Below are 17,739 nucleotides of genomic sequence, written 5' to 3'. Positions count from 1 at the left end.
ATACCCGCATCTCTATTTAAAACAAAGGAGCCACAGGCAGGTATGGAAATAGAAAAGGGGTACAGAGGCCGGAGCAGCTGCAATTTCTTACTTGTCTCCTATTCTGTGTATAGGGGATTAGTTATTTTATCTTGCAATGCCCATTTAACATGACTGATATCTCTTGTCATAATGTGAATACAAAAACCTTTCAGCAACTGCATATTTGCAAATATCTTTATTGTAACAAACACTATCTTTTTGTGTTTTTCCTGTTAAATTTGGGAAGGGGGAAAAAAAAAAAAAAAGATTTTTGAAAAGCATGTAAAAAAAACAAACAATTCGCCCCCCAAAAAACATAACATCCATAAAGTAACATGTTAACAGACACTAGAAATTGATTAGGAAGATTTAAAAACACTTAAATTAGGACAAGAAAATAAAAAAATGCCATCTCATTCTGGCCAATTTTTGAGTTGCATTTTGTCTAGTATCTCTCTCTGCAGGGGGAAGGGATTAAAAAGGACAATGTCTTAAGGGAAAGCGAACAGCCCCCAGCTCTTTACATTTTACTTTTAGTCAATATTCAATGCAGTACTCCAGAGGAAAGAAAAAAAAATTAGATTAACTGGTGTCAAAGTTTTACAGGGTCATAAAAATTATAGGCCTCATTCACACATGTCATGTGTAAGACTAATGCACATTCCATGACTGCAGGCCATCTGCATTCAGGGGCAGTGCACTTCTTAAGGGCCCAGACTGCAATGCTGATCATGTAAGTACAGGTTCCACTTTTTAGAGATCAAGCCACACCCAGATTTGTTTTCAAGACGGATGTGTGGATGACCACATTGAAATCAATTTGTTCTTTTTCTTTCCTACAATCAGGATCAAACGTTTTCCTATCTTGTTTACAGACAAAAAAATGGATGTGTGGATGAGGTCCAATTTAAAAAAAAACCTCAAACCTTTACATATTTATCAGCTGCCGTATGCCCTGCAGGAGGTGGTGTATTTTTACAGTGCTCCCTGCTGCCTCCCCTGTGTCATGAACTGTCCAGAGCAGGAGAGGTTTCCTTCAGTTCTTGACAGACAGTGCTCCCTGCTGCCATCCCTCACAGTGTCAGAAACTGATAAAAAAAAAAAACCTCAAGCCTTTCAGTACTTATAAACAGTTGTATGTCCTGCAGAACATGGTGTTTTTTTTCCCCCAAACAGAATTTACAAATCTGTTTAGTAACTTTCTGGCACCAGTTGATATGAAAACTTTTTCTCTCTGAAATACACCTGTAACAATTTTATACCTTCCATTTACATAATTTAATTTAAGAGTTTGAAACTCATGTTTTCATATACACCATAGTAGTTTAATAATTGATAGCACAACTGAATGTCTACAAAATATGTTAAGTTGAGAAAATGTAGCAATAAAGTGGATATTTCTAATGCACAATGAAAGGGTTAAACTTGAAGCCGGGTTAAACTTGAAGCCAGGTAATAAGGGGAAAATCTGAATAGTGGGCTTATTGACAACTGTGTCTGTATTGAATAAATAATGGGTTCTGCACAGCTGGGAAACCCATTTCATACACCTAGGCTGTTAGTGGAATTTCTATTCCTAGGACCTCCAATAAGTGCATCTATAAAACTGAAGCAGAGGACCAGGAGGATGATTGAGCAGAACAGAAGTATTGGTGCGAGTTCTACCCAATTCCCAAGAGAAATATAAAAAAAAAAAAAAAAAAAAAATCAGTGTAAGACTTGCATTTTGTTACACATAAAACTTCTCTTTCTTGAACAATGACACAGTCCATTTTCACTAGAGCTATTGATTACTCCATGCCGGAAGCACCCATAATCACATCTGAATGCCAACTGCTTGCTTACATCAAGATATAGCTTTTGTGTTACTAAAGTATATTATTCTAAGCATGATTTGTAACCTAGTTAATTTTCAGAGCTGCTGTGACAGTTAACAATTGTGGTTAGCACAAGCTATATTGTCGTGATGGTCATGTGAAAACTATGATCACAAAAATACCAGAGGGCGGAAATCTTAACCATTCAGGACTTATTGATGTACAGTATACAAATAGGACATGGTTACCTAACCATGTATAGATAAGGATAATGAACACCAAATAATATATTTAGATATAGTAAAATGTCTTCTGAAGGGTGTGGAAAGATAGGACGTTTTTGGAAACACATGTTTGCCCCTTATGTGAAATATGGTGGGACTCGGCAGGCATTCTCCTGCAGGTTGAGGATGATTACCAGGGCTTCCTATCCTTATGGATTTAAACACATCCAATGCATATGGTAGTATTAAGTTGGTTCGGTTTTGAGGCTGGGGGAGGGGGGGTTGTGAGGGTGCTGGAACACTGGAGTTTATATTTGCCACTTGGAAAGTTTTAATAAACAAAAAAAGGCTGCGGAGATGTTGTCAATGGTATTAGAATATGAGGACAGCAGAGTAAAGATTTTTAAAGGGGTCATTGTGGGGAGGAGAAAGAAAGTCTAGAGCAGCATTAACCCCTCCCCTAATTAGCACAGAAACAAAAACCTGAATAGCAGAGAGGTAGTTTGATTGAAAGCATTGTGTAAACCCCCCTCCCACTCCTCAATGTTGATTAAAAAAATCTTCACACCCCGCTTTTTGCATATCACTATATAGAACAATGAATAAAACTGCACCCCCCCAATAAACTAGGAAGTGAAAAGTTAGTATATCAAGCTGGCTTTTTTTTTTTTTACTTTTTTTTTTTTTTTTTAATTTCACCTTAACTCATCTTCCAGGTTCACCTCTAAAAAGATATTTACAGTATTAATCTGCCTTTAATTTTCCATCCAAAGATTAACAATCCCTTCAATGACAATCCAACTGCTCCAGATATTTAACATTACTACAGTGCCACCTCTTATGAGAGCATATTTCTGAAGGCAAGGAGAGTGGTTGAAAAGGAGGCATGGAATGGTTGTCTTCCCTATTAGTCTGTCTCCTGGACCCACTTCCAATATACAACAGAAAAAAATAAAATAAAAAAGGGGGAATGAAGAAAACAAAAAGTAACCCAATGCAGGTCAACATGATGTTCTATGCCTCCTAAGTTGCACATGTAGAAGGTAATTGCAAGTGTCAAGATGCATACAGGTCTTGTTAGGAAGAGGGGACAACAGCACCCAGCTATGTCTGTTTGCTATTACAACGTCCAAGTTCATAGTAAGAAAGCAGGAAGGGGTCAGCAAGCTGATAAAATCCCTTTCTCAAAGCAGCGTCTCTTATGCGGTGGGCGGTCCTCCTCTTCCTCTTCTTCGTCTTCTTCAGAGGAGGAGGAAGAAGACGAAGAGCTGTCCAGTGTCAGATCTACCACATCTGGCCCAGGCTTTCCATTCTCAGTTGACACCATGCTGCTTGGAGGGGGAACCTTTGCTGTCATTTCTGGAGAACCTGATAAATATAAAATAAATAAATTATAATATAAATTATATATATATATATATATATATATATATATATATATATATATATATATATATACACACACACACACACACTGTATATACACACACACACACATACATATACACACACACACACACACACATATATATATACTAAAATAAAACAAAAAATGAACCATTCATGAAACAGAAATAAACCAAAAACAACTAAAGACTGTTAGTGAAACAAGGTCAAAGCTGGAGAAATACAAGAAATATTGAGACATACCTAAATCGAGAATAGGACAGACTGGACTGCAGCTTCTTTCTTTTTCAGCTTTTATTGGACGCCAAGAGCCATCAACTAAAAATTCAATTTCATCTGCATCCTTACACTCACTAAGGATCTTTCCCAGAAGTCTGAAACAGAAAACATTGTGTTCACAATCAACACATTGTTAAATGCAGTGCCTTGAGCTACATGGATTATGGACTATTTTGACAAAGTGTAAAGGCAGGATTTCGCAGATGACCAAAAAGAAAAAATAGTGAACACATTCTAGATTTCATTCAAAATTATACTTTGAAGGGGTTATCTGGTTAGGTAAAATATATGAAGAATCATCCCCCCACCACCACTACCAAACCTGGAGACTAAATTTATTCAATACATGTCGCTGCCTTTTCTGGCTCCTTCCTTCAATTCTGAGACTTTCTGCTGAAGACACAGAAAACTTACTGAATGTGATCTGTTCAGTCTCTGCACTCAACCCCCTCCCCCCTCCCTTCTGAGACTAGACTGCTCATGAAAACATCCCTTACGGGCCGTTTATACACTGAGTGAAGCCAGGGGGGTAATCTGAGATTAAGTTACTTGTGACCTTACTGTGATTAACCCTGCAGTACAGAGAGCAGAAACAGAGTAAGGGAGGGGCAGAGTTGATATAATGTGTATTGCTGTGCAGCGCTATTTTGTTGTCGTCTGCACAGTAGACTTCATAAAAGTGGGTGGTAAAAACTACTGATCATCATAACACACCTAAGCTGTTGCAGAACCTCATACTATACACCTCAGCTGCTGCAGAACCCCATACTTTACACCTCAGATGGTGCAGAACAGTAGACACGCTCACCTTCTCTGTGGCTGTCAGCTGTGTGCAAGGTGATCAAAATTAGCAGCAGGTTATAGACATTGGGTGCTGGGGATGTAAAAAGCAGAGGGAATGGATCCAGGCCATGCTTGTGGTGTGTACGGCCTGCTCCTGCTCCCTGGATGAAGTGCTACAGTTCCAGTCTGCCATCCCTGAACACAGTCTCTTGGTCCCAGGGGGAAGGGGGTTTGGAATGGCTGCCCTCATCACTGTGGCGGGGAAGGAGGCACATTGTAAGTAAACCAGATGGACTTCCGTCAGTTCACTTCAATGCTCTGGAGGTGCCATATTGCGCCTGTGTATGTGTTGTGAAATGACATCATACAGGGACGCTAATGAACATGGCAGCCCCCCATGCAGGTATCACAAGGTTCTAAAATAGAGATGCCACATGTAAAAGAAAAAAAAAAAAAAAAAAAAAAAAAAAAAAGAATAAAAAAAGAATATCACCTAAAACATTTTGGAAAATTATATTTTATAATTAAAAAAGAAAGTAACTTTCCCTTTATTTTTTTCTACAGTAGGATGTACATGGGCCTCATTTGGTGAAATGAACTGAATTGTGAAGGTTCATCAAAATAATTCTGTTAAGGAATAGACTACATAAAACCACTAAAGATGTATCTGGCATCAAAATGTTAATCTCTGCAGTGTAATAGGAGGACAGCACCATGGGAAGTTAACTTCCATGCCCTTCTAGGGACAGGAAGAGAGGTGTTAAAGCTAGAATACTCACCAATAATTTGTTTTTCAGGAGTCCATCATGACAGCACCACCTGGAGATTGACCCCCATAGGTCCTAATAGGAACAGGAAGCACAAGAGTTTAAAAAGGGTCCCACCCCTCCACCTCCTCAGTGGTTTACAGATTACTACCAATATAACACAACATAAATATACATTGCGGGCGGGTAATAAATGGGTGCTGTCATGGAGGACTCATGAAAAACGAATTGGTGAGTAATAATTCCAGCTTTTCAGAGCGTCCCTCATGACAGCACCACCTGGATACATACCAGATAATCCATTTAGGGTGTCTCCACAGCCTGTAACACTTTGCGTCCGAACGCCATGTCCTGAGACGCTGTCACATTCAGCTTGTAATGTTTGTAGAACGTATGGGGGTGATGACCAGGTTGCCGCTCTACATATCTGCTCCAATGAAGCTGCCGATCTTTCTGCCCAGGAGACAGAGACTGCCCTGGTGGAATGGGCTTTAAGTTTTTCTGGAACTTGTTTACCTGATGACTTGTAGGCTTCTGTTATTGCAGACTTCATCCACCTTGCTATTGAGGCTTTGGGAGCCTTCTTACCTTTATTAGGCCCTTGACACTGTACTAGTAAGTTGGAATCCTTTCTCCATTCTCTTGTAGCCTCTAGGTAAGTAATGACAGTCCTACGGACGTCTAAGGAATGAAAATTAGCTTCTTTATCGTTATTCGGTGGATCACAAAAAGGTAGCACGATGTCTTGAGATCTGTGAAAATTTGTTACGACCTTGGGAAGAAAGGACGGATTTAATTTAAGGATGATTTTATCATCTAAAATGGTCAGGTAAGGGTCTTCCACAGATAATGCCTGGATTTCACAGACTCTTCTTGCTGAGGTGATCAAAAACACTGTTTTAAGAGTCAAAAATCTCATTGATAGCTTGTCAATGGGTTCAAAATGATTTTGGGTTAAGGCTTGAAGAACCAAAGTAAGGTCCCAAGGAGGAGTAAGATTAGTGATTTTTGGTTCATCCTGGAAATGGCGCGAAAAAAATCTCTTAACCCCCATTTGTGTTCCTCAATGGGGGAATCAAAAAAACAACCTAACACAGATACCTGTACCTTTAGGGTACTGAGGGCTAGCCCCTTATCCAGACCATCTTGCAAAAATTCTAATACTTGGGTAATGTCTGGGTTAAGAAGATCCAGAGGGGACTCACCACACCAAGTACAGAACTTCTTCCAGTATTTAAGATAGATAGTGGAGGTTACGTCTTTTTTGCTTTTCAGCATAGTGTCTATAACCTTAGGGGAGAGACCCTTGCGGGCTAAGAAGGACTTTTCAGAAGCCACGCTGCCAGATGGAGTTGTTCTAATCCCTGATGATGTAGAGGGCCTTGGGTCAGAAGGTCGTGTGTCTGGGGAAGAATGATGGGATCTTCTACTGACAGACGTCTTAGGAAAAAAAGAGGGAGGGGGGGAGAGAGAGAGGCGCTTCCTAGTGCAATATTGTGAGGGTTATAAAATAGCAGTGCAGAGGTCAATCTCCAATGCACTCACCTTGTTGTGTTGTGCAAAGGATAGGCACAACACTATCTAGGGCTTCAGATAAATACCGCAGCTCGGCACAAGATCATCCACACAGCTTGTGGAGCACATATACAGATGGGAGGAGAAACCCTCAAGGACTTTGGGATCCAACAGCGATCTTCTGAAGTGCCAAGCGCAGGTGGAAAATGGAGTTGCGTGGTAATAATAAATAGCCGCATGTGCGGTAACCACAAAATGTAACTCCCAGTCAAACTGGTAAAAAAGCAAATAATTTATTGGTAGTAGCGACGCGTTTCGGCACCAGCATCCATGGGTGCCTTTCTCAAGCCTCAAGCAATTTAGATTAATTACGTAAATTGAACCGTTTTTTAAATATATGAAGCAGAATGTCCCCTCATCTGTGTGTTTGCCTCTCTGCTACTTTTTTTTTTTTTTTTTTTGCACAAGTAGCAGAGAGGCAAACACACAGATGAGGGGACATTCTGCTTCATATATTTAAAAAACGGTTCAATTTACGTAATTAATCTAAATTGCTTGAGGCTTGAGAAAGGCACCCATGGATGCTGGTGCCGAAACGCGTCGCTACTACCAATAAATTATTTGCTTTTTTACCAGTTTGACTGGGAGTTACATTTTGTGGTTACCGCACATGCGACTATTTATTATTACCACGCAACTCCATTTTCCACCTGCGCTTGGCACTTCAGAAGATCGCTGTTGGATCCCAAAGTCCTTGAGGGTTTCTCCTCCCACCAGACGTCTTAGGAGGCAGAACCAGCTCCTTCTCGGCCAAACTGGGGCTATGAAGATAACTTGCGTTTGACCTGTTAGAATTTTGTGAAGGGCTTTCCCCAGTAGAGGGAAGGGAGGGAATGCATAAGCTAGGTGAAAATTCCAATTTTGTGCTAGAGCATACACCCGTTCTGGATTGTCCCGTGGATTTAAGGAAAAGAATCTTTTTACCTTTTTGACACAAATAGGTCTATCTCTGGGATGCCCCATTTTTCTGTGAGGTCTCGGAATACTGCTTGACTGAGGCTCCATTCCCCTGGTAGCATTCATTGGCGACTGAGGAAATCCGCCACAATGTTGCTTGAGCCTTTTAGATGTACTGCTGTAAGGGACTGTAGATGCAGTTCCGCCCAGACAAAGATCTTTTCTGATAACCTTTGCAAAAGAGTGGCGTGTCCCCCCCGATGGTTTAGAAACGCCACAGTTGTCACATTGTCTGAATACACTTTGACGTGTTGTTGACAGAGTTGATGTTCTGCTCTTAAAGCTTCGTATGTTGCTCTTAATTCTCAATAATTGGAGGAACAGAGACTTATCCTCTCCGACCATTGTCCCTGTAGGTACCGGCTTGTTGACTTGCATCTGTGGTTAAAGCTGTCACCTGGGGAGGAAACCAGAGAAGACCTTTGGTTAGGTTCTTTTAGTTTACCCACCATTTTAGTGATGCCTTCACTTGACTGGATAATGTCATTTTCTTATCCAAAGAAGACTGAAGCCGATTCCATGATTTCAGGATCTGGGACTGCAATGTCCGAGAGTGGCTTTGACACCACGGTACTGCCGGGATGCAAGGTCATTGATCCCAGGAAAGACATTGCCTCTCATATGGTCGTCACTTTTTTCTTGGAGAACTTCCTGAATTTTTCTAGGTGTGTTTACCTTTTCTTGGGGAAGAAATGTTGTCTGAAGTTCCGTATCTAGAAGCATGCCTTGGAACTTCTTTCTGTAAGACGAATGTAAGTCTGATTTTTGCAGGTTTACGATCCATCCTAGTTCCTGAAGGCACTATATGGTTATTGCAATATTTGACTCTAGAAGCTTTTTTGATTAAGCCACCAACAGTAGGTCATCTAAATATGGAATGATTGTCACATTTTGTAGTCTGAGATAAGCCACTACTTCGACCATAACTTTGTAAATATGCGTGGTGCTGACGCTATACCAAATGGTAGGGCTTTGAACTGAAAATGGTGAGTAATGTGATTGTGAACTATTGCAAATCTCTGATGTTTCGATATCTCTGATATTGCGATATTTCTGATGTTTTTCGTATATGGGTATGTGAAAATAGGAGTCTTTAAAGTGACACTGTCACCTCCTTTTTGCATTCTAACATCTCTTCACAGGTGTAAAGGGTAAATTTAGCAGTTTTCATACCTTATTTTATATCATACATCATGGTGCTTGTTCAAGTAAAAAGTTATCTTTTATCAACTGCAGATTGTATTAAATTGGGCCCCTCGCCGGCCATTGGAACAGGCTGGCCGAAAGGTCTACACCCCACCCCTTTACGTCGGCCAACCAATGGGTGTCAATGGGGGCGGGGCTAACTGTGCAATTGTGGGCGGGGCTAAGTGGCGCTAATGCCGTGAGGCCACGCCTACTTAATACAATCTGTTGATAAAAGGACACTTTTACTTGAACAAGCACACCCCTTGCCACAGACGCTCATTTAAGATGGCTGACCCTAATGAAGTGGTACAATATTTTTGAGGAGGGGGGGGGGGGGGTCAGAAAATTCTATTTTGAACCCATTTTCTAAAGATGACAAAATGAAAGGGGTTTTTGTTATGTTCTCCCACTGATGATAAAACTGGGAGAGTCTGCCCCCCACTGGGATGATGTTATTGCTTTTTGTCAAAGGATTTAGGGTTGAGGAGGAACTCTCTCCCTTTTCCACCCTTGGGGTAGCTCCACCTCCCCGTTTTGCCTTTACCTCTATTTAGAAGGATAATGCTTGAAGGAACGAAAATTTTGTTTACCTTTTGCGGCTTTTTCCTTGGGGAAGTCCTTTTTGTCGGCTGCTTGCTCTAGAATGGTGTCGAGCATGGAGTCGAACAGCATGGAACTTTCAAAGGGAATGGCACACAGTTTAATTTTAGATGTACTATCCCCGTCCCAGTTTTTTAGCCACATGGCCCTCCTGGCTGCCGTAGTTACGGCCGCAGATTTAGCTGCAAAACGAACTGATTCAGCTGAGATATCTACTAGGTAAGCAGTGGCTAGTTTAAGCATAGGGATGGACTCTAAGATCTTCTCTGGAGGAGTATTTTTTTTCCAGGTGGCTTTCCAACTCCTGGAGCCAGATAAACAGAGATCTGGCTACGGTGGTAGCAGCGATATTTGGATTGATCGCAGAGGATGTGGAGGTCCATGCTCTGCGCAACAGTCCATCTATCTTCCTGTCCATCAGATCCCTTAGCTGTGCAGCATCCTCAAAGGGAAGAGAAATTTTCTTCACCATCTTGGAGACCTGAACATCCACCTTTGGAGACTCAGTCCATAATTTAGTTTCCTCCTCATCAAAGGGGAACCTGGCTCTGTATTCTTTTGCAATTTGCAATTTCTTCTCTGGCTCCTGCCATTCGTCTATAATTAACCCCTTTACATTTTCATGTACAGGAAATACTTGTCGTCCTGTTTATTAGAGGGTTGCTGCACCTCCTTAATATCCATTGTGCTCCTCACAGCATTCAATAGGATGTCAGTGTCTTCAGCCGAAAAGTAGAAGTATTTCTTGATATCCTGTATCACATTCTCTACAGTAGGTTCTATATCCTCAGCCTCAATTTTCTCAGATTTATCCCCAACAGATATAGCTTCCACCTCTGAATCGGAGTCAGCAATAACCATGCACCTCTTTTTAGGTGGTGGTTGAGGGGACTGAGGTTTATCTTTAGTTAAAGCTGCAGACACCGAGACTTTAACCTCTTCAGTGATAGCTTTACGGAGTTCATCCATAACTGAGGTGGACTCCTGCCGTAATACTCTGCTGTGTAAACCCTGTACGGCTAGTTTTTCATAACCCTCTGGCAGCCTGTCATTGCATATACTGCATCTCTTGGATTTAGGCTTCTTAGCGGTCTCCCTAGAGAGAGAAGGAGAGCTATTACCAGTATGTTTGCAACAAAGTATAGTAAGTGAGCCCCTGGCTCAGCTACTTACTGGGTTCAACGCAGTGGCCTGCTCCACAGATTCAGAGCGGGGAGCGTCCATGATTCAAAGAGAAAGACATGCAGCACTGGCTTACCTTAAATAAGCAGCAGACCTCAGATCAGCTGGGATCCTGGCGCCAAACGCCCCCAGCGGCAGCTTTCCGGTGGATGGCGCCATCTTGGAGGCGGAGCTTCTGGTTCCAGGGTACCCTGCACAACGCAGCGTGATGACGTAGTATGTGGCGTCGTGACGTGAGACGCCGTGCGCGCCAGCAGGGATCCTGGGCCGGAAGGAAGCCAGGGAAACCACACTCGTGGGACCAAGGCCTGGCAAGCAGCTCCATGCTGCTTCCCCGCTGCCTAAACTCATTAAGCGCGGCAGCGGGGCAATGATGGGACCAGGAGACACAGACCCAAAGTCGCGCGACCCGGTGAGAGCAACGGGAGAGGAGGATCCGGTCGCCTTCGCCCGTCTGGCAGTTTTAAAAAACACTGATACCACGCCAGCCCCAGGGCCAGGAGAAAGAGGTAAACCTCTCTGTGCTTGTGTCCTGTAGGAACAGGAAAACACTGAGAAGGTGGAGGGGTGGGGCCCTTTTTAACCTCTTGTGCTTCCTGTTCCTATTAGGATCTATGGGGGTCAATCTCCAGGTGGTGCTGTCATGAGGGACGCTCTGAAAAAAGCTACTACCTATAAAGCCTCAAAAAAAGTGGCAAACTGTCAGAGGATTCCTGGAAACCGAAATACCAAGACATCCTCCATTACAGCAGGACAGGAGAATACCAAATAACCACCTTACTGCAGGACCACAGCTTAAAGGGAATGTATCGCCTAGATTTTCTTTTACCGGATAGAGTCAGATACTGAAACGTGTACTCTCTCTTGAATCTGATTTTTATAACATTTTTTTGTACATTGTTATGGGGAGCTGCCATCTTGCCTGGGCTGTTTTTAACAGCATATGGTGAAGAGCTTTACCACAAGCACCACAAACATAGAAGCCAATAGACAAAACCCTAAGATGAATTTAAAAGTTCAGAGTACACTCAGGAATGTTTCAAAGAGGTCACTCCCTGGGAATCTGCTATGGTTTTACACCACTGCTCTCTACGAAGTACAGTAGCCTCTTGTTATGACCGCAGACAGAACAGGAAGTCTCAGCTTAAGGCCATATTACACGGGCCAACATTACACAGTAAACAAGCGACAAACTGATAGATCAGTGCTCACTTACCGAGGTTATATATGGCGCGATTGTCGTGCAGCAAGAGCTGCATGGATATAGTTATCGATGTCCATGCAGCCCTTGCCTTGACTTAAGAATAGAGAGAGCATTTACCAGCCCAGGCTCCACTGGTGTCCTCCACTCACCGCAGGCACCTTGGGGACTTCTGATCCTGTGACAGGTTGCACAGTCAATGACTGGCCGAGAAAGGACAATGCTGCAGCCCGTCACTTTCAACATGTGTTCATAAGTGCCAGTATTTATTTTTTTTTTTTTAAGTGATGTTACATATTATTCTCACTTTGTTAGAATATGATACGTTTTTGTTTTTTTTTTATGAGTGGCTTTTTATACGAGTATCTATCAAACGTACAGCATCTAAAATTGTAGATGGTGCAGAGAACCACACACAGTAAGGGAGAGAAAAAAAAATCACTAAGCTAATTTAACTCCTTCATGACCAAGGTCATCAAACTTTATTACATTTTTTTTAAAAACTTTTTATTTTACTGTAAAACATGCAATCATTAGATTGCATATACTGATATATGCTATGCCTTAGCATAGCACAGATCAGGGTTATTGGCGGTCTGTGCATTGAGCCTGCCTGAGAGCAGACTCTATACGCAGATTGCCAATCTGACAGGACTGCGTTAGGCGTCTTACCCGCGCCCGTTGGTACGATTCACCGGGACCCCCGCCTAGGTGCGGGCATCCTGGTCAGTGTCAGGTGCTTAACCTGTTTATATACATTCCTGCTGCACAGGGCTTCTGCAGCAGGAACAAATATAAATGTATTGCTGTTGTGAAGAGGTTAATGGCACTCCTTAACCTTTATATGACCATTGGTCATTGATGCCTCAATAGCCAGGTCAAATTTTAAACTTCACCCATGGGATAATGATCCCATAAGCTTAAGCTACTATCTCTGCCCACTCCCCTGCCATAAAACCTCTATGAGCTGGCAGCATATTCAAATTCTTTACTGTAATGAGAGAACCCATTTCTGTCATAGCAACAGAAACATCATAGGAGCTTACATTGCAATGACAGAACTGATTTTGAAGATGGCAGCCACATTGGAGAAAATCCAACATACAAATGGAACTTGGGCACAGCAGACGCTTCCTTTTCTCTCCCCTTCAAACCATTTTTGTTCATTCATGAGTCCCAGTCTCTCTCTTGCCTGTGCTGCTAGGTGTTTTGTGTTCATCCTGTCATAGGGCATATTCTTGGGCATTTGCATTATTTGCTTTTGTGTACAAGTGGCTATACTGTTCGGTTATACATCTCAGCAGTTGCAATTTAGCTTAATTTAAAAGGAACCAATCATGCCGAAAATCCATCTTAAGATAAGGAAACGTGCTGGCACATCACCCAGCACGTTTCCTAAACATCCCCCTGTAACCTCCGTGCCCCCCTCCATCAGTCAGTAATCTTACTTTGAAGAAGTCCCGCGCTGTATGTAAATTTCTGGCAAGTAGTCACGGTGGGCGGATTTAGTCAAGGTGGGCAGGATCAGTCACAGGTCCTGGGCGTCTGTAATGGCTGTAATCACGCCCAGAGGGGCATGCTTGAGGTCTGCCTTCCATCCACGTGACCCGGCGGCTTGCCGATGTACTGCGCATGCGCGGACTCCGGGAGATGACGGCGCTGCGTGCGGATGATGTCAGCGCGCCGCCGACGTGAAACGCAAGCCCCCAGGTTTAGGATCCCAGGGGGATGTTTAGGAAACGTGCTGGGTGATGTGCCAGCACGTTTCCTTATCTTAAGATGGATTTTCGGCGTGATTGGTTCCCTTTAATGTACATTTTTGGAGGCAGGCATAGTTTTGCATTAAGGTACTAGAGGAGAGTAATTGTGTTGTACTAGGGTCACTGTCCAGGGATTTGTTATACCCTACAGTCCCATGGAGCTATTTTTATTGGAGGGTGGGGTATTACACAGATATTTACTTCTTGTATTTGCATTTCAATATAGTATTTTGCATTCTCTGATACATTGGTGTATTTATTCTGCATATTTAGAGCAGATTTAGCACTAACTTTTTTGGGCACCATTTCCATTCCTCCCTGTGAGGCAAGTACAATGGAAACCCCTAGAAGTCACCCAATTTTGGAAACTACATCACTACATGGAAAAATGGATGTAGCGGTATACAGTACAGTACAAGTACATTTTTCTAGTATAAACATTTAGCTCATAAATTACTCCTTTCTACAAGGAACATAGGGGTATATGCACCCCAAAGTTCATTATGCAGTCTCTCCTGAACACAGCGGTACACCAATTATGACCACATTCGAGAGCACAACAGGGCTTAGAAAGGGAGAAGCACTATTTTTGGTGCACATTTTTCAGAAATGGTTTGTATTTGCAGTGCCCCCATGGTATGAATACGTGCACCCCTCTGATCCAATTTTAGAAACTACACCTCTTAAGGTGTGTAGTTAGCATTTAAAACCCACATGTGTGTGAGGAAAGTTTTTACTTTAAAATTTTTTTTTTGCACAAAAATACTCATTTTGACTAGAAACACAGAGGTATATGTATGCCAATATTTCATATGCAGTTATGGCAGTAGCCCACATAACGGAGCTCAGAATGAGCCTCAGAAGGGAGAAGTGGCATTTTAGTGCAGATTTAGCTGGACTGGGTTAAGGGTGCTATTTCAAACATGAACAACCCCTGAGATACCAGTTAAGTGGGAACCCCTGGCATTCCATACTTATCTATTCAGTCTCCTTCCCCCAGTGGCTGCTTTATGCCTTACCAACTTTGCACAATAAAATCAATACAAAAACATTTCTTTGGCTCAGTATATGACAACCGCCATAACTTCTTTATCTGGCCAGTGAAGTTGCATCTGGGCATATTTTTATGCTACACGAACCATAGTTTTTATTACCAACCTTTTCCATGCAATAATTTTTATACTGCTTTTTTTGAGGGGACCACAGTTTTTTTTGGATTTCTTTTAGCGTTCACTATGCAGGACAAACAGTTTTATAGTTTTATTTGGAAAAAAAAAAAACATACTATATAAAAGAGGGGGCATTTTTTTTTTTTACTGGTTTAAAACGTGAATTGTAGCAGACAAACTTCCTTGTTATTTTGAAAGAGATAACATCTGCCTCTCTTGGCATTTCAAATGAGGTTGCCAAACACTAGCTGCTAAAAAGCAAACTGTTTAACATGTAAGGTTATCTTTAGTTGCAGAAAAAAATGTGACAACTCACCCATCAATTATAAGCTGATCATACTGTGCCGGTTTGTCACACACCGGGCATGTCCATGTTGGTTTCTTTTCATTCATTTGTAGATAGAAGACTGCATCAAAGCACTGCAGGTGAGCACAGGTCTCTGCTCGACAAGGTACAGTTAAGCGCATCTTTACAAGCTGCAGAAACAGACATTTAAATATTATCTAAAGCAGTGGTCCCCAACCTTTTACCCCTTGTAAGCCACATCAACTCAAAACATTGAAGCGATAAAGTGTGGAGAAACAAGTCTTCATGAATCTGCAAACACTGCTACGAATTTACCAAGACTTGCATTTTCAGAAACTGAAAACGTAAACTAAAACGTACCCGCTATTATGCAAATTTCCCTGATCGGTGTGCAGTCATTCTCGCAGAGGCAAGATCGGGTAACCATGGATACATACACTTCAGGAGAGTTTCGTGCACAAGCCCTATTGAACCAGAATAGGGCCTGAGCACAGAACTCACCCTCACCAGTGTGGGCATATCTATGGTTACCCAAACCTTAGAGGTGCATGTCTTTTGATAAACTCATTTACACCTGAGGCTGCCTGTGGGACAGCATTTGATCTCTATGCAGGCGTAAATTGTAGTCAACTGGCCATGCCCCTTCACACAAATCCATGCTTCCTCTGTGCTAAGCCCCATCTGCAGCAGATGCAGACTTTACCAATAATCAGCAGTAGGGTGGATTTATCAAAGAGTGAATTTGCCGAACAACCAGGTTAAAGTGACTGTCACCCCCTTTGTGCATTCTGACATCTCTACACAGGTGTAAAGGGTAAATTTGGCATTTTTCATACCTTATTTCATATCATACGTCATGGTGCATGTTCAAGTAAAAAGTGTCCTTTTATTAACTGCAGATTGTATTAAGTAGGCGTGGCCTAGTGACATTAGCACCACTTAGCCCCGTCCACAACAGTACCACTGGCCCCGCCCCCTTGACGCCCAATGGCCGGCGAGGGGGCAGAGCAAACTGTGGCGTTGTGGGAAGGGCTAAGTGGCACTAATGGTGCGAGGCCCCGCCCACTCAACTTAATCTGCAGTTGATAAAAAATGACTTTACTTGAACAAGCACCATGACGTATGATATAAAATAAGGTATGAAAACCGCTAAATTTACCCTTTACACCTGTGTAGAGAAGTCAGAATGCAAAAAGGAGGTGACGTGTCACTAAGTCGAACCCAAATTGACTCAATTGCGCCCACCGGCTGGAAAAGTTGAATGCAGTCCAAGGGAGCCCTGGAAAACATGGATACAGTAGTCATAGGCTGTATCCATGTTTTCCTAACAGACCTAGGGCTGCATACAACTTCTCCAGCAACTGGGAATCAAGTTCAGCGAGTTTGCTGATTACTAAATATAACTACAGTGGTACCTTGGTTTAAAGAGGACCTGTCACCCCCTGTGCCAGGGTGACAGGCTCCCGACCCCCAGCTAGATCCCCTTATACTGACCTCATCCCGCTTCCGGGATGGAGATATCCTAGTCAGAAGCCGGCGTGCACGGAGAATGAATGGATCCATTCATTCTCTCTGGACGCCGGACCTCTCTCTACAGCGCGCGCGCCGGGTTCTGACCAGGATACCTCCGTCCCCGGACCGACTCCGGGAGCGGGACTCGGCGGGATGAGGTCAGTATAAGGGGATCTAGCTGGGGGTCGGGAGCCTTTATGCACTTGATATACATTATACTTCACATGCCGATTGCTATACTGTACAATAACTTGCTGTTTCTCATTGTTTTATATGTTATTCAGAATGAAAAAAAACATTTTGGGGTGTGGAACCAGTTGTCTGCATTTCAATTTCTTATGGGAAAATTTGGGAGCCTCACACACAGCTGCGGCGCCGAGCAGGTAATATATGCTTCGGGCCGGGGGCTGCGTGGGTTAAAGGGGCCAGGTTACATATCCGCATCAGAATGAAATTCCGCTGCGGATATGTAACCACATAGAACTTCACACTACATGGATTCGCAGCGGATTTCGCTGCAAACTCGCAGCGTGAAATCCGCTACAAATTCGGTACATGTGAAGCTAACCTAAGAGTGGATTTGGTTTACAAGAACGGTCCCGAACGAATTATGCTTGTAATCCAAGGCACCACTGTATATAGATATAATCATATCATTCACAATGCCACATAATCAATTCTCAGTTTAGTCGTAAGAAAAGACTGGTATGGCAAGCTACTATTTGAGTACCTCTGATCTACAGCGTCAAGGAAATACTTAAGAGGGGTACGCCCACAGATTATTTTTTGCTAAAACATTGCTTTAACCCCTTGCCACATAAGGACGTACTGGCACGTCCAAATCTGCAGCATGTTCCTGCAGATGGACATGCCGGTACGTCCTCGGGATGACAGGGGAGCAGGGGCTGAACTTCTGTCATCCCTGGCGGGGCCCGGCTGTCGGCGATGGCCGGGCACCCGTCGCAACTGCCGAGATCCTGCCGGATATCT

The 17,739-nt window shown here is 42.8% G+C and overlaps 1 protein-coding gene across 1 annotated transcript in view; it reads right to left on the bottom strand.

Annotated features, from left to right (window-relative positions):
- Positions 1–202: 202 nt before the first annotated feature.
- PIAS4 (protein inhibitor of activated STAT 4) overlaps positions 203–17,739 on the bottom strand; it is a 54,800-nt gene continuing 37,263 nt past the window's right edge. The window contains exons 9-11 of the mRNA XM_069962606.1: positions 15,247–15,407; positions 3,713–3,843; positions 203–3,430 (exon numbers count right to left, since the gene is read on the bottom strand). Of these exons, the coding sequence (XP_069818707.1) occupies positions 3,222–3,430; positions 3,713–3,843; positions 15,247–15,407 (501 nt within the window). The 3' untranslated portion in view covers positions 203–3,221. The remainder of the gene's footprint in view (positions 3,431–3,712; positions 3,844–15,246; positions 15,408–17,739) is intronic.

The sequence above is a fragment of the Dendropsophus ebraccatus genome, chromosome 3, assembly GCF_027789765.1.
Source record: "Dendropsophus ebraccatus isolate aDenEbr1 chromosome 3, aDenEbr1.pat, whole genome shotgun sequence".
Lineage (NCBI taxonomy): Eukaryota > Metazoa > Chordata > Amphibia > Anura > Hylidae > Dendropsophus > Dendropsophus ebraccatus.
The sequence above is the reverse complement of the archived record's forward strand: the minus strand, read 5'-3'. Positions and strand labels throughout refer to the sequence as shown.